Source organism: Manacus vitellinus, unplaced genomic scaffold (genome assembly GCF_001715985.3).
Source record: "Manacus vitellinus isolate BGI_N305 unplaced genomic scaffold, ASM171598v3 scaffold_27_pilon, whole genome shotgun sequence".
In the NCBI taxonomy this organism is placed as follows: Eukaryota; Metazoa; Chordata; class Aves; order Passeriformes; family Pipridae; genus Manacus; species Manacus vitellinus.
The window spans coordinates 2,151,071-2,174,956 of NW_021940039.1; the positions used below are offsets into that span (position 1 = coordinate 2,151,071).

Consider the following 23,886-nt stretch of genomic DNA (forward strand, 5'->3'; position numbering starts at 1 on the left):
CCCGCCGCCATTTTGTCCGGCGGCCCCGGCGGGTGAGAGGGAAGGGGAGGGGCGGGGCTTTGCGGAGACCACGCCCCTCCCGCGCGCCGTTCCCGCCCCTCCGGCCCCGCCCCTTCTCCGCCGTTTCCCGCCGCGTCCCCTCAGGACGCGCCCTGAGGGGGCTTGGGGTGCTTAAAGCACAAATCGCGGTAGGAAAATAAAACCTTGAGGAGTTTTGGGGTAATTAAAGCCCGAATCGCTGTATAAACAATAAAATTTGCTCTTCTCGTAATTATTTTTTCCTTATGTACTTTCTCTGTCCCTCTCTGCGTGTGTCACGTTAGAGTGTCGCTGCCGACCTGCGTAAATAGATTCTGTGCTGTAACATTTGGAAATACTGCATTCAACTCCGCGTGGTAGGTCTAAATCACCACCATTTCCTCAGAGGCGTGTAAATAAGTCTCTTTTAGCGCTTCTGGGCTGTGTTAGTTTGGAATCTCTACATCTAGTCGTGAAACGCAGGGTTGAAAAACCATCAGGCTGTATATGAGAAAAAACGTGTGGAAGGGGCATCATTAGATTCAAAAAACATTATTTCAGAGTATTGTTAGGCCTTCAAAGCGTTTTCCAATACGTTTTACTATTTGCATTTACAAATATACATTTGTATACCACCCACATAAAGTTACTGGTATTTAATCATAGGTATTTTGGCCATTTGCTTTATTAAGCACCTCACATTTCATAAGATTTTATCATTGCTTCCCTGCAGTTTATTACATCTGGGAGAAATCCAAGTTGGCCTTACTGTAATTTAATTTTATATCGATCAGAAACAGTTTTGTAAATGCCTTTCCCGTAAAGGTTGACCACAGTATTTGTTTAAACTTCAGCATTCTTGCACAACTTTGTTTAACTTTACATAAACCTATTTGTTGTGGTGCTGTCTTGGATATCAGACCTGCAAAGGTTTTGTCACCAAATGTTGTGGGATTTTTTTTTTTGCAATTGCTTTTTAAAACAGTGCATGTTGTTGATATATTGTGCCCTAATGTTTTCATGTTACGAATTTTATTTGTAACGGAAGTACTCAAAAAGTTGGCATAATGAGGAATACAAATGGCTAGAAGAAATTTGGAAGGGAAGAGTTATTTCCAAACAAAATATTCTGATTTCAACCTATCCATGCATTATGTTTGAGAGAATTCCAAATGCATTTTGTCCTTGAGACAAAAATGGAAAAACACTTGGATTTAAATAAAAATCATTTCATGAAGGGCAAAATCTACTTTTTTGTTGGTTGCTGGGTTTTTTCTACCTCGGAAAATGATTTGATTTATTGTAGTTGTCAGAGGGTGAGGACTGACTCAGGGTGGCTGTGGACATATTAAAAAATGGAAAGCATCTATTAAAAAATTCCTGAGTTTAGCTGTTCTGGCTTCCTTGGGAGAGGGAAATAACATTTTAATAAAAGGTGATCTGTAATTAATGATTAACTGGGAGTGAAGTTGGTGGCTCTGCTGTTCCTCCCCAGCACAGGGGGTTTAACCCAGCACCAGTAACTCCAAGCTCTGCTCTTGTCACAGACACAATGACTATTTTGATCTATTTGATTGTTTTGCTATTTTCTGGAACAGCTTTTAGCCAAGAGAAAACGTAAGTAAAGCAAATGCAGGATTTACTGGCAATGGGACTTGATTGTTTTCTGCTCTTTTAGACAAATAGAGCCAGAATTGAAGTCGAGCCAACACAAAAGACACCATTAGAAGAGCTTCTGAATTGTGTCTTAGATTATCTTGTTGGCTTTAAGAACTGAATTAAAAATAGGCAAGATCCAGAAAAAATCTAATTCCATCACCCTTGTATTGTTTTATATTCCCTGCACAGGTATGTCCTTACAGCACCAAAGATCTTTCGAGCTGGGGCCTCTGAGAAAGTTGTGCTTCAAGCTTTTGGTTATGACAAGGAATTTCCAGTCAATATTGCCCTAAAAAGCTTTCCAGATAAAACTACTGTTTATTCTTCTGGTCGGATTTCTTTAACTCCAGCCAACAAATTCCAAGATGCTGTAACTTTAACAGTAAGGAATTCAGACTTTTCTTACAGTCTTTCTATTATCACATTTGGTGATGAGCGTTAAGAAAGGTTATGACAAGTTTTCAGTTGTTTAAACTGGGAAAGGAAGCCTAAAGCCCCAATTTGTTATGTCTGAAATTCAAATTACTTGGAATGAAATCAGTGAAGTTGAACACAGAATCAAACTTTTTTTTTTTTAGGAATATTATCCCAGTTGCATAGCTTTACAAAATAATGAGAATCAAACTAAACTACCAACCACAGCAGCAGCTTTGGTGTGGCCAGGATTTATTATGTGTATAAATAGAACTCTGATCATTTGTACTGTTGTAACCTCATAAGTGGGCTTTGAACTTTGCTGGTTTAATTCTGGGCATAAATAAATGCAAAATTTCAAAGTATCTGTAGCTTAATACTCCAGATCATCATCTCTCATATAAGCAAGAATAAAAACCTTATGAGTGTTGGTATTTTTATTTCAAGATGCTCAACCACAGGACAGTAACTGCTATTCAGATACTCTTCTCACCCAAAAAGTACTGTAGGAAAAAACACTTTATAATTTTCTTTAAAAACCTTTCTTTCATCTCCCCCCAGCTTCAACCAACAGATTTACCAAGAACTGATAATTCAGACAACTTTTTATATTTGGAAGCTGTTTCTCCACATTTTACAAGAGAGAAAAAAATCCCTGTTTCCTATGAGAATGGGTTTCTCTTTATTCACACAGACAAACCAATTTATACTCCTGATCAGTCAGGTAAGTAGGGCTTATTTGTCTTGGCTGCTATTTCATTTTTAAGGTCTGTGGACTCTGCCAAGGAATGAGGATTTAAATGCTCTTTTAACAGCTACCAGCTGCTATTTCATTTTTTAATCAGCTGAATAATGTCTTGAACTATCTGGTAATACTGTAAAAATTAATCACTTCTCCCAATATCCTCTCAGTCCCTGCCCTTCTCACCCGAAATGTCTAATTCGTGGCACAAGAGATTTTTCTGGGAATATGTTCAAAATATTGGTGATTTTTTGGTTGTTCAGGGTTTGGTTTTTTTTTAATCTCTATTATGGTTTGACTTTGAGATTTCTTGCTACAATTCTTCCAGTGAAAGTCAGGGTTTACTCTCTGAATGAAGAACTGCAGCCAGCTCGGAGGGAGACTGTCCTGACTTTTGTGGTGAGTTGTAATTGAATTTAATATGAATATTCTGTAGCTCTAATAACAACTCAGTGGAGTTGGATAGTGAATCAATGTTGCAATCAATATTTAATAAAACTGTCAGATGTTTTTGCAGGCAGCCACACACCTTTTAAAAGATCTAAAAATGCACAGCTGGATAGAAGTTTTCAAGTCCCAGATCTGAAGTTGTTACAGAATAAAAAAAAAAAAGGAACAAATTTATCTTTAATAGTAATACTATATGGTTTTCCTACTGTTTGTTTCATTTAATATATAAAAATAATGAGTATCTACTATATTTTTTAGCCTTGAACAGTTGCCTTGATATTACAGTAATTTTTTAGCCACTTTAAGTGGTGTGTTCACAGCTTTTACTTGTAGGAATCAGAGTAAAATGTCTTCTCAGAATTTCAGTCTGAGTTGTTTCTACAGATGTTTATGTTTTCATGCTGTGAAAGGGGCAAAACTCTTAGAAAAATAACTTCTGGCCAGGCTGCCACTGAAATCACTGATGAAGATTCTCCTGTAGATAAGAACAATTTGTAAAAAATTCTTCTTTCCTCTTCTGATTTCAAGGATCCTGAGGGAGTAGAAGTGGATATTTTAGAAGAAAAAGATTTTACTGGAATAGTTTCATTTCCTGACTTCAAGATTCCTCCTAATCCTAAGTAATTTGTTTCATGCTTTTTGTGAATTATTAACATGATAATGGCTTTTAAAAATGATTTTCATTGAGTGGTTTGGCATGATGGGCATGACTTGAAACTTGGAGATTTCTGACCAAGAATCTCCTTAAAGAACCTTTAGTGGTAGTTTTGTTGTGCTCAGTGAAAAAGGAAGATAATTAACAATTAAAGTTAGAAACAGCACCGAAGATGTGTTGATTTCAGGGAGGGGAAATGTTCATCTTTCACACATGTATTCCTGCAAATCACCAGGATTTTTCCAAGAACAGCAGCATAAAAAAGAAATATCCCTTCAGTTCTCCTTTCAGTCTTGAGAGGGTGCTGGAGCTTTGCTGGGCTGGCAGAAGGATGCTAGAGGGGCTTGTAAAACTGGGCTTGGACTGATTTCATTTTCCAGTTCCTTCCATTGCTTTAATATAAATTTAAAATAATTGTAAATATACCAAAGAGAAGTTTCTCAAAGCAGGCATTGAACACGTGCAAAGCTTTGATGCAGAACTTTCCTCTCAAAATCATTATTAACACAAAATATTGTCGAGCAGCAATATTGATTTTTGTCTTCAACATTAACTTTCCTCTTAAAAACTGTTTGATTGGTAGGTATGGAATTTGGAAGATCAAAGCCAAATATAAGAAGGATTTTGCAACCTCAGCTGTGGCAGAATTTGAAGTTAAGGAATATGGTAAGATGTGGCCAGACCATGAACTTTCATTTTTATGTCTTTTTAACAACTCAACCCCCTCGAAAGCACAACAATTCTTGGGTGGCTCTACAGGAGCATCTCTGGGTACCTGTGGCTTTAGGTATCAAACACATCTAAGTGCCTTTCTTTTCCACTCCATTTTCAGCAATGCCAAGCTTTTCCATCCTCATAGAGCCAGAAAGTAACTTTATTAGTTCTGACAAATTTGAGAGCTTCAGGATTGCTGTGAAAGCAAGGTAAGGAGATCTGGCTTGGATTTCTAAATACCTTTGTATCTCTTCTTCTTCTACCTGAAGGGTGATTCTCCTGTGTCCAGTATTTTCCTTCTTCAAGAAGCCCTTTCTTACAAATCCTCTCTGCTCTGTTAGAGAACTAAATGACCCTTCTTAAAATCCTTACAAAGAGGTTATTTTTCAACCCAAGTGTTTAAAGCTACACAGACATTTGTGTTCTCTCTCTTGCCTGGGAAATTCATCTTCTTCAAAACCAAATGTTTTGTTGCACCCATTAAAACTGTCTGAAAAGCATTTCTATTGTTGTTTTATTCTCAGCTATTTTTATAACAAAAAGCTTCCAAGTGCTGATGTTTTCCTTCGTTTTGGAATAATTGAAGAAAGTGAAAAAAAGATGATGCCTCAAGCCATGCATGTAACCAGGGTAAGGAGCAGCAGGTCTGCTTGGTGTAGATTTTATGTGCTTGGCTCAGGACTGATCTAATTCCACTGAAGTTTTTCCATTCAGTTTGGTGAGAATGGGCCTCAAGCCCCAGTTTGCATCCACAGCTCCTCACTGCCAACTTTCTCTGTGTCATCAGGGGCAGAGAAATTTGCTTTGAACTGAAGCTCAGAGGCAGCATCTGAGATAATGCACTTTCAATCTGCTGTAATTCCTTTCTTGACCAAACTGGGTGGTTGAAATTTCTATGAGATAACTGTAATGCTGTCAGAATGAACAAGAGAAATCCAATGGAGACAAACAGATCAAAATTATCTTGATTTATTGTGGGCAGTCTGTTCTCCACTAATTATCTCCTTTCCTCATTTAGTGAAGATATCTCTGTGTTAATTCTGCCTCTTGTTGGCCCTGCATGCAAACTTTGCAATATGTGCCACAGGTGGATTAATTATCAATAATTATAGGTAATAAAGAATTCTCCTTCATTAAAACAGCAATTTTGTTTTCCTCTAAAAGTAGACACTGACCAGAAACACGTTGAATTTGCATCTAGGTTATCAAAATAAAACTTCTAAATTATTGACTATGGAGTAATGATTTCTGTTTCATTTCCAGATTGAAAATGGAGTTGCTGTGATCAATTTTAACAGTAAGAAAGCAGCAAGTTCCATAGGGTTCCAAAGTCTGGAAGAACTGGATGGGTGCTATTTATATATTGTGGCATCAGTGTTGGAGTCTACAGGTAAGTTGCTTTTGAATTTTTTTAAACATATCTGTAAATGTGAACAGGACTAGAAAAGAAAGTTATAGGGATAACTTTCCTAATATCAGGCTTCTTTTAATATGCAGAAGTTCTTCCAAAAACTTGTAAGGAAGAGCAGCCCATCCTCACTGGAAAAATGTTGAGGGATTAAACTTTTTTTTTTTTGGCTCTTTGTTTTCACAAGAGCGTTGGGAGTTGAGTCTTTGAATGCAAAGGCTTCACTTTCCCAGCCAGGTTGTGCTGCCCTGGGAAGGCAAGAGGAGCACAGAGCCTGGAGGATGGGAATGTTCCAAAGGCACCGTGTTTTGGTAGGTGGCCTCAGTGGGGAAGTGGAATTTGCTGGAGTCAGATTTGCTGTGTCTCCCTACAAGCTGAGTCTGATTGCTACTCCTCTCTTTGTGAAGCCTGGACTTCCCTTCTTCATTAAGGTCAGTGCTCATTGCCACATAAACCCCCCGAGGATAACCCTCATCCTTTTTTTGTGTATTTTACTGTACACTTCCAATTTCCACTGACTTTGGTTGCAGAACCAGCTGAGCAGCTTGGAAGCTTCTTCTTCAAAAACGTCCCAGTTCACCTCAGAACTGTTCTTTGTTCTGCTGAACAGGTGCAGGTGAAGGACACAGTGGATGACCCTGTTAGAAACGTCCCCATAACTGTCACTGCCAAATCCCTGAGCGAGCAAATGGACGAGACCCCGCTGATCTCAGAGGGCTCCGAGTCTGGGAGACGCCAGACGAGCCTCAGGGATGGCACTGCTTTGTTTGTCCTTAATGTGCCATCAGACAGCAAAGTGTTGGAGTTTCAAGTGAGTTAAACTGTCCCGTGAATTTGTTTCTTTGAGGGTTTCCTTGTATCTTTGGAATGTACAACACAAGCAGGAAGGTTTGAGAGTTTGTCAACTTGGAGGCTGTTACAAATAATCAGTCGTGAAATGCAGCTGCTCTAAGGAAACGTGGCTTCTCTATTAAAGTCTTTATTAAACTACTCTGAAACTAAATAGCCTAATTGGTCTTATATTTATTTGATGATAATAATTAAACAAAAGCTCCAAATTCACGGTGTGAAAACAAATCTCTGAGAGTGATTCCCTCACTGTGTAGGGAGAGAAATCCTTCACCTCTCCTGCTCTATTTATTTGTGTATGTGCTTCTACACTGCCCTTTTATATTTGACTTGATATTGAGAGATACTTTTCTTAAAGAAATCATTAAAATCTTGGCTTAACTTCTGTTCTGTTAATCCCTCTGAACAATATATTGCAGAATGATTTTAGTATTGTCATGACTTAGGAATAATTCTGTACTTAAGCTAGTCAGACATTTTGTTCTCTTCTCAGGTCAAAACTGCAGATCCACGACTTTCAGATGAAAACCAAGCAAGTAAAACCTATGAAGCCAAAGCTTATTCATCACTGAGTCAGAGTTATCTGTACATTGACTGGGCTTCAAACCACAAAACACTCGAAGTGGGGGATGTGATAAATATTAATGTTTATCCACACAGTCACTATATTGATAAAATACATCATTACAGCTATTTGGTAAGCAACAGGTATTTCTACATGAAATATGGAATTGTAATGGTCATAAATGAAAACCTCAGCATAGAACTGCTCCCTCCAGGTACAATCTGTCAGTGTTGGAGGAAAAAATTGTTGGTAAACTCATGTTTAAATTATATATTCAGTCTCCATTTTTTTTAATTCTCATCTGACATTGACTGGGATTGAGAGCAAGTAGTGCCAGTCTCAAGAGCTCTTCCAGAAGTTGAACTGTAGAGGAAGGAAAAGAGGGGCAGAGCCAGCACTTTGTTTTAGGGGAAGAGGGAGAGAAATACCTTCCCTTGAACTACAGCCACTGGTCCCAAATGCATTTTTGTCAAATTTATATCTAAATGCAATTAATTCCATGTGAAAAATACATTGAATATAACACTGGACTTTGTTATTCTCCATTTTTCTTTTGCTATAGATCACATCAAAAGGGAAGATAGTAAGCTTTGGAACTCAGGAGAGAAAGAAGGATTTGGAATATGAACCTCTAACTTTTGAGATAACCCAAGCAATGGTTCCTTCAGCACGTCTGATTGTTTACTACATAGTGACAGGAGAAGAAACTGCTGAGTTAGTGGCTGATTCAGTGTGGCTGAATGTGGAACAGAAGTGTGGGAATAGCCTTGAGGTGAGTAGCAAAGTAGGCACTGAAATTTGTGGGTTTGCTTTCATGTTATGGTCAGATTTTATCTTGGCCTCCTTACACAAGTTCTTTGGCACTGAAATTTGTGGGCGTGCATTCACTTCTTGGTCAAGATTTTATCTTGGATTTACACAAGTTCTGAAACACTTCCTGACTTATGCAAGTGTCTGCCTTCAGGTGGGTTGATTTCGGAACAACGTGCTTTCCAAATGACCAGTATTTGTTTTCAATTTATAGATTAAGCTGCAGTCAAGCAAAGAGACACTGAAGCCAGCAGAGGTTGTATCACTCACCATGAAAACACAGTCCAGTTCCTTTGTTGCTCTGTCATCTCTTGACAAGGCAATATATGGAGTCACAGGAAGAAGAAAGGGAGCAAGGGAAAAGGTGAAGTAGCAGCCATAAAGGAAAATCAAGTTGCTTTTTGTTTCATGTTCACATCCAGTACCTAGGGCGTGCCATGCATTCAGTCAGCCTGAAAACAGGCAGAGGGGCAATTCAAGCCAGAATAAAAGTTGTTGGTTAAAATCTACAGCTCAAAATTACGAGCAGAATTCATTTACAGTCTTTTGATTTCCAGTAAAAGCAAAGTATGGTTTTAAAGGCAGATCTGAACTGTCTCATCAGTGCTGGCACTTGAATTAGCTCCAGTATTGCTCCAGTGTGCTGTGAGCTCATCTTCCACACTGAGGGGGCCTTTCTGCACGTTTTCTCCCTCCTCACCTGATGTTTTGCACATTTGAGTTGGCTGATGGGGTGTTTCTGCTCAGATAATGCTGCATTTGGAAAAGAGTGACCTTGGCTGTGGGGCTGGAGGAGGAAGGAACAACATCGACGTGTTCCGAATGGCTGGGCTCACCTTCCTGACCAATGCCAATGCTGATGACTCCAATGGAGCAGGTACACTCCTTTGGATCAGGCATGGAATTGTGGGTCTTGTTCTCCCAAACATTATATTATCATTCTCAGTATTATGTTGGAACTCAATTAAAGTAACAAGAGGAAAACACGACTTGTGGATCAGTTACTGTCATTAAAATGAGAATACTTTTATGCAATTAAAGTAGCAAAGAGAAAAATTTTCACTCATTTGGAATGTGATTTTATGGCATTATTTTGAGGAGGGTTCTGCTGTTAAAAAAGAAGTGAATGTCTTTTTCTACTATTTATTTTTTGGACAGGTGAACCTTGCAATGAAGTGTTAAGAACCAAACGGTCTGACTTCGAGGACAAGATAAACAAAAAAGGTGTTAAAAATATTTTAAAGTATATAATTATGAAAAAAAGGTCACATCCATTAGGAATCAAGAACCTGAGTGTTTACTTAATACTTGTAATGTGCTGGAGAGAGAGAGAGACTGGCAAATATAGAAGATAACTTTAGAGAGGACTCTATTTATAAAACCTTTGAGGCATTTGCTGCATTCACTGCAATTCTGCAAACAAGTCAAGATGCTTTTGGAAACAAAAACTTCATCTCAAGGCAGTGAATTCTTTTGTTTTTGTTTCAGCATCCCAATACAAACATTCAAACATTCGGAAATGCTGCATGGCTGGAGTCAGAGCATACCCAGTGCTGGAGACCTGCAGTGACAGAGCCCAGAGAATTCAGAGTAATGAAAGGTGCATTTCTGCATTCAAAGATTGCTGTGAATTTGCCAACAAGCTGAGGCTGGAAGAGCCAAACAAGATCCTAACCTTGGCCAGAATGCGTGAGTATGAGAGCTTGGAGTCCCCTGTTCCATCAGAATTTGGGGGAATACAGAGGTTGGACCTTTGATAATCTATTAATCCCTCCCTGTTTCCTGTCAGGGTTATTCCAGGAAGAATTTTACCAAGAGCCTGTGGTCTTTGTAGACCCTTAGGAGGGGTTGGAGAGCAGTTCTTTATTCTGTTCAGTTCTCTGTTCTGTTCACTCACATTTAGGACAAGCAGAACTGCAATTGGAGGGTGCTAAGAGTAAACTTGAATGCTAAATTTGAATGCTCTGCCCAGCCCCAAACAGCCAATGAGTAACATCTCAGGAGAGATCAGTGGGAGTGTGGAATTCCTTGTCTCCCACTCTCTCCCTATAACTGCTTGTTAACAAGTTAATCTGTCAGGATATTGGACAGGTATTCATGTGTGTAAATGGATGAGGTGGGATTAACACAGACTTTTGTCTGAGGGTATTCACACACCTTTTTACTTGTCTCAGGACTAACCTGAGGCAAGTGAGCAAAATACAGCATCAGAAAAGACAAAAAGATCATTTTGAAGCCGTTGGTGGCCATTGGCAGATGGTTTTGTTGGGGTTTTCTGACTTGCTTTATTTATGTCCTTCAGATTTTGAGGCTCTCTTGGAGCTGGATGAGGCACAAGTTCGTAGCTACTTCCCTGAAAGCTGGTTATGGGAAGCTCACCAAGTTTCCTCAAGGTACTACTTTTCTCAAATCACCTTTATAGAAAGGAAGTGCTAAACTTGAGGTGAGCTGGGTAACCTTGGTGTGCTGAAATACAGTGTTATCCAACAAAACCTCTTCCTGCCCTGTTTCCCTCGTGCAGGATATTCTCTGTGGGGCCAGATTGGAGTCACTTCTCCTTTCACTTTCGACCTTGCTAAATCCCACCTTCTGTGAAATCAGCTCAACCCAGGTTTATTCAAACAAAATTCCAGAATTTCTCCTCTCTAACTGTGTTCTCACAGCTCCCCTGAGCCTCTCTGAGATCCAGGAGTTGCTCTGGGCAGGTTCTGCTGTTGTGTTGATGAGCTGCTGGTGTTTCCAGGTGGCTGTTGGTAAATGGACTAACACTTTTCACACAGGTCCAAGACTCTGTCTGTCACCTTGCCTGACTCCCTGACCACCTGGGAAGTCCAAGGTATTGGCATTTCTGATAAAGGTAAGCCCTGCAAACTAATTAGTTTGGAGCTAAAGAATTAGGGAGTTTTGCAGAACCTCTCCTTTAGAACATGTATGTTCTAAAATGTTCACTTTCTGGTTGATAAACAGGAAAAGAAAACATCAAAATATATACTTTAGGGAAAGAAATTAATTCCCTCTTATGAATATCAGTGGCTGGGAAAACAAAGCCTGTCTTGTGTGTGACAGTGGCCCATAATAAGTAAGAAAAATGTAAGAACAAACAGTGAGCAACTCTTCTCTGGCACAAGTTTGCATTGTCCTGCTCCCAGTAGCTCAGGGACTTCAGATTTTCTAACAGATTTGGTAATCCAAGCAGAAAATCTCACTTTGGGAAGAAGAAACCCAAAGGAATTGGTATGTCAGTAAGTGTGTGAAGAGGGGGAGACAACAGCTTGGAACAGGAAGCAAAAGCCTGGGCACTTATAAAAAGGTTGGGCAGTTTCCAAGTACACCCTGAAAAATGAGAAGTCACCACTAAAATATGTCAAGACTTTTTCCAACTTGTTTATCAGGAGGGTGGCATAAAGCACTCTGCTTTCTATTTTGAATTTTCTTAGGTATATGTGTTGCTGCACCTTTGGAAATCCAAGTTGTGAAAGACATTTTCCTGAGCGTTTATGTCCCTCATTCCGTGGTACGAGGAGAACAAATTGAGTTAAAAGGATCAGTTTATAACCATAAAGCCTCTGCAATTAAGGTAATTTGTGTTAACGAGTTCCAGGGAAAGATTAACATAGTAAAGTAAAAAAGCATTTCCCCTGCCAGTATCCAGTATGAACAGATCCTTGGATCAGATTTCTCCAGTCCTTATGCTTGTGTTATGTGTATTGTAAAGAGAAAATACCATTAAATTAATTAATAATATTTCAGTGGCTTTATTATGTCTCTGGTGTTGTACCTGTCACGGAGGTGAAACATTAAAATCTTCCCACCTTTCAGTTCTGTGTTAAAATAACAGCTGGAAATGGAATCTGTACTTTTGGAGACTCTGCAGCCTCTGGATCGAGCTGTAAATTCAGGAATCTGGGGGGTGGGTCTTCAGCCCCCGTGACATTCCGGATACTCCCCCTGGAATTAGGACTCCACACTGTCAACTTCACCCTGCTGAGCCCCAGTAACAGTGAGATTGTGGTTAAAACTTTGCGTGTCAAGGTAAGAAAAAACAGCCTGAATGTTCACAGTGGGGTTGAATTTCGTGTTGATCCGGTCACGAGAACAGAAGTGAAATCAATATGTAAATACTGCTTGATTTTCATATTGTCAGAATCCAAAATGTCCTTGAATTCACTGGGATGTGTGCACTGGAAAAATGCACAACTGAATATTGGAGCATACACACTTTTAAACCTTGATTATCAGAATTGTCAGAGAGATTATATGTATAAATAGATATAACTCTGTGAGCAGGGAGAATACTTCATTCTAAGTTATTTGGTCTGCATTTTCAGCTGGTTAAGAATGCTTCACTGAAAGACACTTTTTTGGGTAATTTTTCCTAAGCTTTTATTTAAATATTTTCTTAAATTTTCTCAAGACTTGTGGGAGATAGAACTCTGATTTAAATTTACACAGAGCAGCTGTAGAAGAGTGAAGTAAAACTCAACTACAGGAAAAGTTGTAGAAGGCAAAAATACTGTGGTTTTAAGCTGTTGTTTCAGCTGATATATTTGATTAAACAAAAGTGTTTCCATTTCCCACTTCTTTCCTCTTGATGATTTCAGCCAGAGGGCATCAAGAAAGAGCTTCATGCAGGTTTCACTTTGGATCCACAGGGTGTTTATGGTGAGAATTGATCCTGTGTCCTTGGATTATTTTTTCCTATTCTTGATTTGTGATGATCAGGTTTTCCATAATGTGAAAAAAACTGGAATTTCTCCTTCCTGAGATACTGTACATACATCCTTTCCCAAGGGTTTCCTGTCCTTTCATTGGCTTTGAATCCATCTCAAATAACAAGTCTTTAAAATATAGTTGGATTCATTTCTTAAAGGAAGCTTTATACTTATCTTTTAGTGTGATATGGCACCAAGCTTTTCTCACTGTGCTTGAAAACCAACCAGCAGGTGCTTTATTAATGAAAATAAAACATGTTCTCATTTAACCACAGAAACCACAGAGTTCAAGTCTAGATTTTATTTTGTAACATGTAACAAAGCAGGCAAAAGACAGGTGGAGAGCTTGCACCTGCTCTTTTTTAAAGACTAGCATTGTTTGTGTGTGCATTTGGCAATATTTCTAGTTTTCATGTTCTCACAGGTATTTTTGTGGCTGACCTTAAATCTGTTGTAACCTTAAATCTCTTGTAACCTTAAATCTGGCTATTGCAGCTGAGCATCTGTTGATTTAGATTGTGCAGTGTGACATACATATATATGTGTGTCTGTGTGTATATAAAGGGATATATATGTATATATATAGATATAGATATATCTATATACATTTTCAATTACAGGTTCAATCAATATATATGTATATATATATAAAAAGGGACATATATGTATTATATATAGATATATCTATATACATTTTCAATTACAGGTTCAAACAATATATATATGTATATATATAAAAAAAGGGATATATATGTATATATATATATAGATATATCTATATACATTTTCAATTACATGTTCAATCAATATATATATGTATATATATATAAAAAGGGATATATATGTATAGATATAGATATGGATATAGATATATACATTTTCAATTACAGGTTCAATCAATATATGTGTCTATGTATATTTTAAATTACAGGTTCAATCAAGAGACGACAAGAATTTCGATACAGGGTCCCCCTGAATCTGGTCCCTAAAACACAGATCGATAGAAGTGTCAGTGTAAAAGGTAAATTGAAACTTTCAGTGCACTGCACATGTACTTTCTACATCTATTTCTCCTAGTTTGGATTAAATTTCTGCTTGGGCTCTTTCTCCTGTGAGAAAAGGCTTTGCAAGCCACCTTTTTGTGTAGGAATTGAAGCACTTCATGCTGAACGTTTGCTTATAAGCGCTGCATAACTGCCCTTGGGTTCTCTTTCCTGACCCCTTATGGCAATAAATTTGGGTTTTTTCTTCCCACAGGCCACCTGATGGGTGAGGTGATTGCCACAGTGCTCAGTCCCAGCGGGCTCAGGACTCTGGCTGAGCTGCCCAGGGGCAGTGCAGAGGCAGAACTCGTGAGCATTGCCCCCGTTTTTTACGTCTTTCACTACCTGGAAGAGTCGGACAACTGGCACTTACTGGGGCCTGAAACCTTGACCTCCAGAACTCGGATGAGGAGGAAGATGAAAGAAGGTAGAAAAATCTGCCTCTCTTGCTTCAGAGCTGGAGAGGTGCATAGGTCAGTGAGAAAGATAACACACCTGAGGGAGGAAATGTAACTCTCCTGGCTTGTTTTGTGCCTTAGGAATTGTGAGCATCCTGTCATTCCGAAACGCTGACCGGTCCTACAGCATGTGGAAGGGTGGGCAAGCCAGCACGTGGTGAGTTGGAAGGGTTTTTTTGGTTGGAATGAATTAAAAAGGCTTATTTCCCTCCTCTGCTCTCATACTTCTGGTGAGCGTGAGAGGTGTGATAGTAGATTTAATCAGAGCTTACAGCTTTAAATAACACCTTTTGTTTCCTTCCTTTCACTTGCCAAATCTTTTATTCGTGTCCACAGCTCCCACCATGACAACCCAGGTGGGTTTGGGATGGAATGAGTCCCTCCCCTGAAACATGGGAATAGATCCTAGTTTAGAATTCTTTCATGAACTATTGCCCATTTGTGAAGTTAAATTTAAAATCCGTCTTCATTATTTCTTTGAAGCGTGGGAAGGTGTGGGATCCCCAGATCATAACTGGTGCAGATCTGTGGCTGCCCCCAGCAGTGGGGGAGTACCTGCTGATCTAAACAAATGTTTGGTCTCCTTGGCAGGCTGACAGCTTTTGCTTTAAGGATTCTTGGACAAGTTTATCAGTATATCAGTCTTGACCAGATTGCTGTCTGTGATTCCCTGCTGTGGCTGATTGATGACTGTCAAATGCCAGATGGGTCATTCAGTGAATTTTCCAACTACCAACCGGTGAAACTCCAGGTAGGAAAACCCAAACATTTTCTGTGCTTAGACAGTAAAAGCTGAAGTCACCAGGAGACAAAGTGTTTCAGCAATGCAGAAGAGATTTTAGGCTGCACTTCACCAAAATACCCATTCGAGATGATTTTGCTAGGTTTGCCTTTTCCTAAATTCATTTAAGAAACAGCACAGTCTTGCAAACCTCTCTGTCTTCCCACTCAAAGCAGCTGCTTGCCACTTCTTAATATTTAGAAAAGAATTATGTAGGATGATTTTACAACAAAATAGTCCTGGCTTGTCGATAAATTTATATACTTTGGTCTCCTTTTTGTACAAATAAGCTGTTACCTTCCAAAGAGCCAATGTATTTTCAGGTTAAACTAAACTGATACTTCTTACAGGAATTTCTATTTGTTTCCTCACCTAAACTGTGAAAAGTTCTATTTATTTAATCAACTTTATTTTCTGTTTAATTATTTTCATTTGATTCTTGTAGGGCACATTACCTAGAGAAGCTAAAGAAAAATCTCTGTATCTCACAGCATTTTGTATCATTGGAATTGACAAGGCAATTAAAATATGTCCTACTCAGGTAAATAAGATTTTGATTTCTGCCAGTGGGTTCTAATTTCTTCCGTTTTCTTTAACATTTGTTCAAAGAAATCAAGAGACTTTGTTCAGCTCCAAATGCTTCCTTGTTTTGCTTGTCTTTCAAAACCAGTGAAAGAACACCAAGGAGTTTCTGGGTCAGTTTATCATGAGATATATTGCAGAAAACATCACATATCCTTATTTTCTTGCCGGGGGAGATGCGTTTCTTTAACTCTGACATATCTGAGCTGTAGCCTGTTCATCTTTCCAGAAAATCCACGATGCCAAAAACAAGGCAGGAGATTATTTGATGAGGAATGTGCAGCTTGCTCAGAGCCCCTTCACCATGGCCATCACTTCCTACGCCCTGGCTCTCGTGGACCGGGACCATCGCTCGGCGCGGGCGGCCTTCTCTGGGCTCCAGAGGGAAGCTTTTGTCATAGGTATTGTTCCATCCTCCTGGTCTGTGCTGGGTTTTGCTCTCAAACAGGCTGTTCTCTCTGTTTTTACACCCTGATGTGATGGCACTGCTTGGAGGGTGAGTTCCAGTGGTGCCTGCTTTGTTTGGCCTCTCTGTCGCTGTTCGTGACCAGTAAATCCCATCAGCTGTTTTACATCAGCTCTGTTTATCATCACCTTCTAGTCTAAACATCAGACTTCCCACTGCAAGGGAAGTGTATGTTCATCTCCTGGGAGATGCAGAGTGAGTTCCTCCTTGTCCCCTTGTCCTGAGTGGGCAATGCTCACCTTGTCTTCCCAACACTTGCATTTTGAACCCTTCCATTTTGAACACTTCCATTTGGAACCCTTTTGCATTTGGAATCCTTTTGCATTTTGAACCCTTTTTTTGGCAGTGTTTCTTACTAAGAATAAAACTGTAATAAATTCTTCCACTTGCTAAGGGCAAAACTGGAAAAGAAATTGGTAAAAGCCTTTCCAGCCCTGTTTGAAACTATTGTGCACAGGATTAATTTTCAATATGTTTCTGTGAGGTACATTTTTAGTCATTTACACCTCGTGTATCCTGCAGAGCTGTTGCTGTGTTTCAGCCTGGAACCTTCCTTTTACCCTTGTGCAGGTAACCCTCCTATCTATAGGTTTTGGAAAGACACTTTCAAGACACAAGATCAAAATGCTCCCAGCTCTGTCACTGCCCAGATGGTTGAAACCACAGCCTATGCTTTGCTCACCACTTTGCTGAGAGGGGATGAAAGCTATGCCAAGCCAATCATCAAATGGCTCTCTGAGGAACAAAGATACGGTGGAGGATTTTATTCAACTCAGGTGGGCTTGCAAATATTTTGTCCTTATTCTTCAAGAGCCAAAATCTGTGACATTTTGCCCCTGGATCCCTGCAAGTGTCCAAGGCCAGGTTGGATGAGCAACCTGGTCTGGTAGAAGGTGTCCCACTTGGAACAAGATAAGCTTTAAGGTCCCTTCCAACCTAAACTATTCTGAGATTCCATGATTTTATGATATAAACATTTTTAAAGGGTGATATAATTAAATGATCACAGTGACAACTTCAGTGTCCCTTGTATCAAGTGACTCTCTGGCCAAGATATTCTTTGTCTCTGCTGAATATGACTTCTTTCCATGGAGGTGTTATAAATAGAAATTTTATAAATAGAATTTAATTGATACATATTTTCTATAAATAGAATTTAAAAGGAGTTAATTTTTTATAATTGATTTCTGACAGGACACAATTAATGCCCTGGAGGCCCTGACTGAATATTCCCTTCTTGTCAAACGGCTCAATTTGGACATGGATGTCAAAGTTTCCTACAAAAACAATGGACTCTTGGACAAGTTTAAACTGACAGAAGATCGTTTCGTGGGAAGAGCTATGACAGTGAGTGAATAATATTGCTTTCAAAGGGAAAACAGAATTCTTAGCAACTTGTTAAATAATTATTTGAACTTTGAAATTGCTAGTAAAGTGCTTTTTATTATAACAAACTGGTATTAATTTGGTATAGGAAATGTTTAAGGACTTGTTTATCTGCTATATTTAATGCATTTGAATATTCCTTTTAAATTAATATCTCTGCTTGTTCCTATAAAGTATTTTTTGATAGATTATGATTCTGGCATCAGACCTTATTGTGTATTTGAAATGTAAACAAGACAAGCAGATCATCTGACCTGAATTGGTGCTAATCTTAATTATTAATTTATTAATAACTCATTATTTCTCCTCAATCCTTTAGGCACCTTTGCAAGATGACATCTATGTGAGCACTGGCAGCAGCACTGGCATAGCTACAGTAAATGTGAGCATGCAACCAGGTTTTTAAATGGAATTTCTGGTTTAGGAATACCAACAATGAAAAAGAAACTGAAATTTCCCATAAACTCTCCCACTGTTGCCCTGAAGGGATGGGTGTTACTATGGCTCTGTGTTGGATTAAGTACAAGCCATTGTATGATTTATGGCTACTGGGAGAGAGGTTGGGAAGCATCTTCCTTTCCACTGAAGGTTTTCTGTCCCATAAATCACAGAATCCTTAAGACTGGAAAAAAACTCTCAAGACCTCCAAGCCCACACTAAATAGATGATCAACTTAATTTTAATGCTCATTGATTTTACTGTCTCTGCTTAATCAGCCAGACAGGGAAGATCCAAATTAGTGATCAATTTTGAGAAATAATCCTCTGTTAGTCTGGTGTTTACTCTCAGTTTATTAAGCACTGTCATATATTTAAAGCAATATTTAAAGTTTTTTTGTGTGCCTAAACATTAAGCATCATGTTGCCATGAAACATTTTCCAACCTTTCACAGCCTCTTCCAGCATCAAATTTAGACAAATCTGAGCTGTGGATACTCTTGTGTGCTCCTATTCACATTCACAAAACATCAGGAATTGTTTAGAAAATATATTTATTCTCTTAAACACGACCAGTAAGAGTGATGTGGTTTTGCTCAAGAGTTCCCCGCTTCTTTCTGTGCTGATAATTTATTTACTCTGCTTTGCTGGTATTTTTATAGTACCAGTAAAACAGACTTGTTTATACTTTTCACAGTATGATTTTTCACAGTTTTATGCCTGCTTTGAGGATTTTTTTTTAATGCTGCTTCTGTTCAATCTGGTTCATTTTTACCTGTGCAGGTGAGGACAGTGTATAACACAATTGGCACTTCTGAAGAGTCCTGTAACTTTGACCTGAAGATTGTTCCAAAGAGAGATGATGGTAAAGGGTTAATATAATTTTAAATGTCACTATTCAGGTCAGTGCAAGGGAGGGATAAAATCCTTGTTTTTTTAACAGTGTTTCTTATTAAGAACTAAATAAATTCTGCCGCTTTCTAGGTGCAAAACTGGAAAAGAAATTGCTAAAAGCCTTTTTAGCCCTGTTTGAAACTATTACCTTTTTGTGAATGGAACTAATATTCAATGCATCTCTGTTAGGTGCATTTTTAGTAATTTATTTTGCAGTGGGGGGAGTGAGAAGGCAGAAATATGATGGGAGTGGGAGGGGGTGACAGGGAGTTCTACAAACCAGTGAGAGTTCTAGTCCAGTTAGATCAGGGTAGAGAATCACACTCTGAGCTTTCAATAGTAGTTTTAATAACATAAATACACACAAAGTAGTTTCAATAACATAAATACACATTAAACTACATGAAGCCTTAAAACTGTGATTTCACCTGAGCTGCAAAAGAAGTCAGTGTTACTTGTTTGTGCCTGGACAACGAGCTCCTTTAAAAACAGCCACCAAAACAACTTAAGGAATTATCTTTTGGTTATGAAAATGCTTTGTGGAAATTCTGGGCTGCTGGAGAGCTATAAAATGGCTTTTTTGACTCTCCTTGGTATGAACAGGTCACCCAAGAAGAGAAGGGGAGCCACTGGGGCGCCTGGAGGCTTGTGCAAAGTAAGGGCAGCTCAGGGGTGGGTTTCTCAATTATTACACCCACTCTTCTGATCTTTTCTTTCTGCTTCTCCCCTTTTATGGGTGTGTGTAAACAGAATTGGAGCCAGAGGTTGTGCTTTCCTTGGGCTCTCTTTCTTCAGTGTATATGTGGGCTCTCCTGGAACATAAGGATTAAGAAAAACTTCTTCCTGGCTTCATAAATCTGAAATGCTCCATTAGGAGGTTACTGTGGTCTGAATGTTGACAGAATTTTCCTCGGGTTTTTCTGAGATCACATTCAAGTATTTTTAATTTCAGTCATGGTTAACTAATACTGGGTTTAAACTATTTTATTTTTAACCTGTTTTAGGTACAGGCCCAGTGGAAGGGAGCCCCACTCGGGGTCTGCCCACACCGTGATGGACATCGAGCTGGTCAGTGGACTGGAAGCAAATCCAGAGGATTTATCCATTGCAAGTATTAGAAAACTTTGTTTCTCTTACTGACTCTTTTTGGCCAGAACTCTAATATTTACTGGTCATCTTTTCCTGTCCCCCCCAGCTTGCAAGTGGAGTCGACCAGTTGATAGCAGACTATGAGATCAAGGATGGGCACGTCATCCTGCAGCTCGACTCTGTAGGTCACCCCTTGCCACACTGCAAGCCCTGCTTTTGCTCTTTGCAAAGATTTTGGTGCCTTTAGAGCTCCCTAATTCCTGTGCCTGTCAAACAGGTGCCAGTTGAGAAGTTCCTGTGTGTTGGGTTCCGAATCAGTGAGCTTTTCCGGGTCGGAATGCTGGGTCCTGCCACCTTCACTGTGTATGAATATCATGCCCCAGGTATGTGTTCCATGGCCTCACAACCCTCTAACTGTATTCCTCCTGCAAGACTACATTTTTCCTTCTTTCACAGCTTTTTAGTCTGTATTATTTTAAGCTCAGTTAACTTTTGACTCGAAGCTTCAGTGTTTGGTTTTCTATCTGTGTTTATTATTTCTTTTAGAGAAAAGGTGCACTATATTTTATAACCCCTATGGAGATGAAAAACTTGTGAGATTGTGTGAAGGAGATGAATGCAAATGCATGGAAGGTAAACTTGTTTTAAGTTGTTTCTCCATGTCAGCTGGTGGGAAAATGCAGGGTTGTTCTTTGAACAAAACCACACTGAGCATAAGGGGGAAATCCTCATAAGAGCACAGCTGGTTCCTCTCCAAATTTTACACTTTAAAATAGTTTAATAAAAACAAATGTGCAGCGTGATCATGGAATTCTGAGTGGATTAAGTCAGGTGATTGAGGGTGTTATTTTGTATTTTAAATTATTCATAGTTCCAACATGCAATCCCATATTATGGTGTTGTCAGAGTAACCAAGCAGGTGGAGGACACATGATGACATTCTTTTAACACTGACTTTTCCTTTCTCAATGTAGCTGAGTGTAGTAAAGTCCAAAGGAGACTTGATGAGTCAATAACTGCTGAGACCAGGAGAGAAGCTGCCTGTCAGAGGGACATTGCATATGGTAATATTTCTATATTTGTCATTATTTCATGAGCTCTGAAATGTCTGCTTGCTTACCAGAGCTGCAAAACACTTTGTTCCAGTTTGATCTTGAGTGATTAAAAACTCAGTGGGGTTGACAGTGGTGTAGGGTGAGGGCAGGTGACAAACTGGAGCAGAGAAGGGCAAGTGCTGCTGAATAAAAGTCCCATCAGCAGGGTCAGGGCATCATCAGATCAGCCTGATCTGATGAGTTCTGCTAATAAACACTGAGTTCTGCTAATAAACACTGAGTTTTGCTAATAAACACTGAGTTTTCTCTTGCTTGGTACCATTTGTGTGGCTTTGGGCTCAGAGGAAGTTGTGAGAGCACGGGTAGAGCTTCCATCAAATTAGACACGGGTAGAACTTGTCAGTGTTTCCTGGCCCCACAATGTCAAGCCACCCTGTATTCTCAGACACTGGTGTTGTAAAGGGACATGAAGTTCTCCTCCTGAGCAGCTGGGAGACATTCCAGATGTGTTGCAGGAACAAGGAATAACAAAAAGCCTGGTCTGTGTCGTTCTGCAGTTTATAAAGTGAACATCTTGTCTCGCAGCGAGGAAGGGTCTTTTGTGAAGTATTCTGCAACTCTTCTGGATCTCTACAAAAGAGGTGAGAGTCCTGCTCCATGTCTCTGTTTCTGGGAGAAAGGATGCTGGGATGTTTTTAGGCACTGGCTGTCTTACCTGTGAGAAAGGCATGTGCTCATAGCTCCTGCAGAACTGCAGCTGATACTCGTTTTTCCTCAGAGTTTAAGCATCCAATACATCCTTAAAATGACTGTAAGATAAAAATATTTAATGTGCACAAGGTTTATTTGCCACTCAGATTTAATTGGAAAGATATTTCACGAGAAACATGTTTTATGGCATCAAATTTTGCTGTTACAGAACTAGTGGCTGTGCTGGACTGGAGAACAATTTGGTGTTTTCTCTCTGAGTGACTGGAAATTCCCTTTGTGAAATTGTCCAATTCTTCTCATTCTACTTCAGGGCAGGCTTTTGCTCAAAGCAATGATGAAATAACCTTTGTTAAAAAGAAGACCTGTGCAGATGTTGAACTGAGCCCAGGAGAGCAGTATTTGATCATGGGAAAAGAAGCCTTAAAGATAAGCGTTGGTTACAGTTTCAAGTAAGTTATTTACCACCAGAATATGCAGAGATTTAATCTTAAAGTGTGAAGGGTTTGCATGTAATAATTCTTGTGGAATAGAATTGATTTAATTTTTGAAGTATTACTTCCACCAACAGAGTGTGTTGTACATGATTTCACATTGGAATTTTTTTTTCTGTTTGACATTTTCCTTCCCAAATCTTAGCAGCAAATGATCATTTTCTGTTGTTTTCCTAGATTCCAGTACCCTTTGGACTCCAGCACTTGGATTGAGTGGTGGCCTTCAAACCCATCCTGCACCTTCTGTGGGCAGTTTTTAAACACAATGGATGATTTTGCTGAAGATCTCATGATCACTGGCTGCTGATTCACTTGGAGAGTTCTTGAATTAAAAAGCCAGATCAAATCTCATGTAAAAAAAAAATCCTCACCTGTTTGGCAATTCCTTCTTGAACTGAACATTTATTAGCAGTTACCTTGAAAAAATGAGCTTTGCTTGTATTTTATAGCAATGTTGTTACAACGTAGTGATGCTCAAATATGATTTTTAAGCTTGGATGGGAGAATCACATGGACTGCTGCAAAGACTTTTGGAGCCAGATGAAGTGGATCAACTGTAAAAACACACATGGAAAGTACTGTCTTGTCATCAAATCCCAGGTCTTATTAAAACACAAATATTTGCAGCCACTTCATAAGCTCTTTGTGAAAGAAACTACTTTATTCCTCAGGTTTTCCTTTTGTACTCTGTTTGAATTCCTGCATTTCCATCCCTGACAGTAACTGATGCTGTTTTTGTGCTCTGCTTTCTTGTTTAAAAAAAACCAACAAATTTCTTAGATCTCATGTGTACATTCCTTGTTTGTATTTTCATAAAACAAATGTTACCTTGGCATTTGATGACTGGGTTTGACAGTTAAAAATCCTGCCTTGCCTCCAGGAAAGTGGCAGGTGAAGGGCCAAATTTCCTCCTCCCAGCTCCTGGCACAGCCCAGTCTGGTTCCCAGTAAAGCTGAGGAGGGAGTTTGACACAAAGCACAGTTGCACACTCTGTTATTTTTATTGAAGAGCTGCCCAAAAGCAGCACGGCCAAGAACTTTAAAATTACTGTTTTCCCTCTCTCTTAGGAATATCCTTGATCCAGAGCATTTAAGATGTGGAAAGGAGATAGCCAGAGATGATGCAATCTTTAATTTTGCCTCTGTGAGTATTTCACTTTTTTTAATCCTACCAACTTTTCTAAGAAGCATGGGAAGATCCCAGTGTATCCAATAATAACTGGATATAAATTCAAATTGCAGGGAGAAGTACATGGAAACGCTCAGGGAGGTTGTCCAGGCAGTTGACCTGGAAACATTTCTACTTCTGAACTGGTAACTGTGTATTAGGAGACCTAATTATCCCTTTCAATGACAGGGAGCCTGTCCTATTTTCACAGGTGACTTGTGACATTTAAGTTCCACTGATTTTTACTCAGCCAGACTGCAAAAAAGGCTGCATTGCTCCTGAAGACCAGGAACCTGACTTAGAAATGACATACAAAAATGCTGCATTAAG

At 39.2% G+C, this 23,886-nt stretch overlaps 1 protein-coding gene across 1 annotated transcript; it reads left to right on the forward strand.

Moving 5' to 3' along the window:
* The first annotated feature begins 1,524 nt into the window (after positions 1 to 1,524).
* On the forward strand, positions 1,525 to 23,170 carry C5 (complement C5). The gene is made up of 41 exons (XM_008927259.4): positions 1,525 to 1,635; positions 1,867 to 2,059; positions 2,653 to 2,815; positions 3,162 to 3,232; positions 3,812 to 3,903; positions 4,522 to 4,604; positions 4,771 to 4,861; positions 5,177 to 5,282; positions 5,916 to 6,042; positions 6,376 to 6,491; positions 6,671 to 6,871; positions 7,403 to 7,606; positions 8,037 to 8,246; positions 8,499 to 8,648; positions 9,032 to 9,161; positions 9,443 to 9,508; positions 9,773 to 9,973; positions 10,587 to 10,677; positions 11,065 to 11,141; positions 11,722 to 11,861; positions 12,104 to 12,316; positions 12,886 to 12,946; positions 13,928 to 14,017; positions 14,254 to 14,466; positions 14,579 to 14,654; positions 15,089 to 15,248; positions 15,724 to 15,819; positions 16,090 to 16,261; positions 16,897 to 17,102; positions 17,521 to 17,673; positions 18,032 to 18,094; positions 18,933 to 19,014; positions 19,647 to 19,698; positions 20,048 to 20,150; positions 20,239 to 20,313; positions 20,410 to 20,515; positions 20,679 to 20,765; positions 21,107 to 21,196; positions 21,745 to 21,828; positions 22,209 to 22,347; positions 22,567 to 23,170. The coding sequence occupies exons 1-41, from the start codon at positions 1,571 to 1,573 to the stop codon at positions 22,694 to 22,696; spliced, it is 5,028 nt and encodes a 1,675-aa protein (XP_008925507.3). The 5' UTR covers positions 1,525 to 1,570; the 3' UTR covers positions 22,697 to 23,170.
* Positions 23,171 to 23,886: the final 716 nt, after the last annotated feature.

What these genes read in the sequence shown, in the direction of transcription:
- C5 (XM_008927259.4), top strand. Translation starts at nt 1,571, where the DNA reads ATGACTATTTTGATCTATTTGATTGTTTTGCTATTTTCTGGAACAGCT. An exon ending in TTATACTCCTGATCAGTCAG is followed by an intron (nt 2,816 to 3,161) that starts GTAAGTAGGGCT and finishes CAATTCTTCCAG; the next exon opens with TGAAAGTCAGGGTTTACTCT. An exon ending in ATCCAGAGGATTTATCCATT is followed by an intron (nt 20,151 to 20,238) that starts GCAAGTATTAGA and finishes TGTCCCCCCCAG; the next exon opens with CTTGCAAGTGGAGTCGACCA.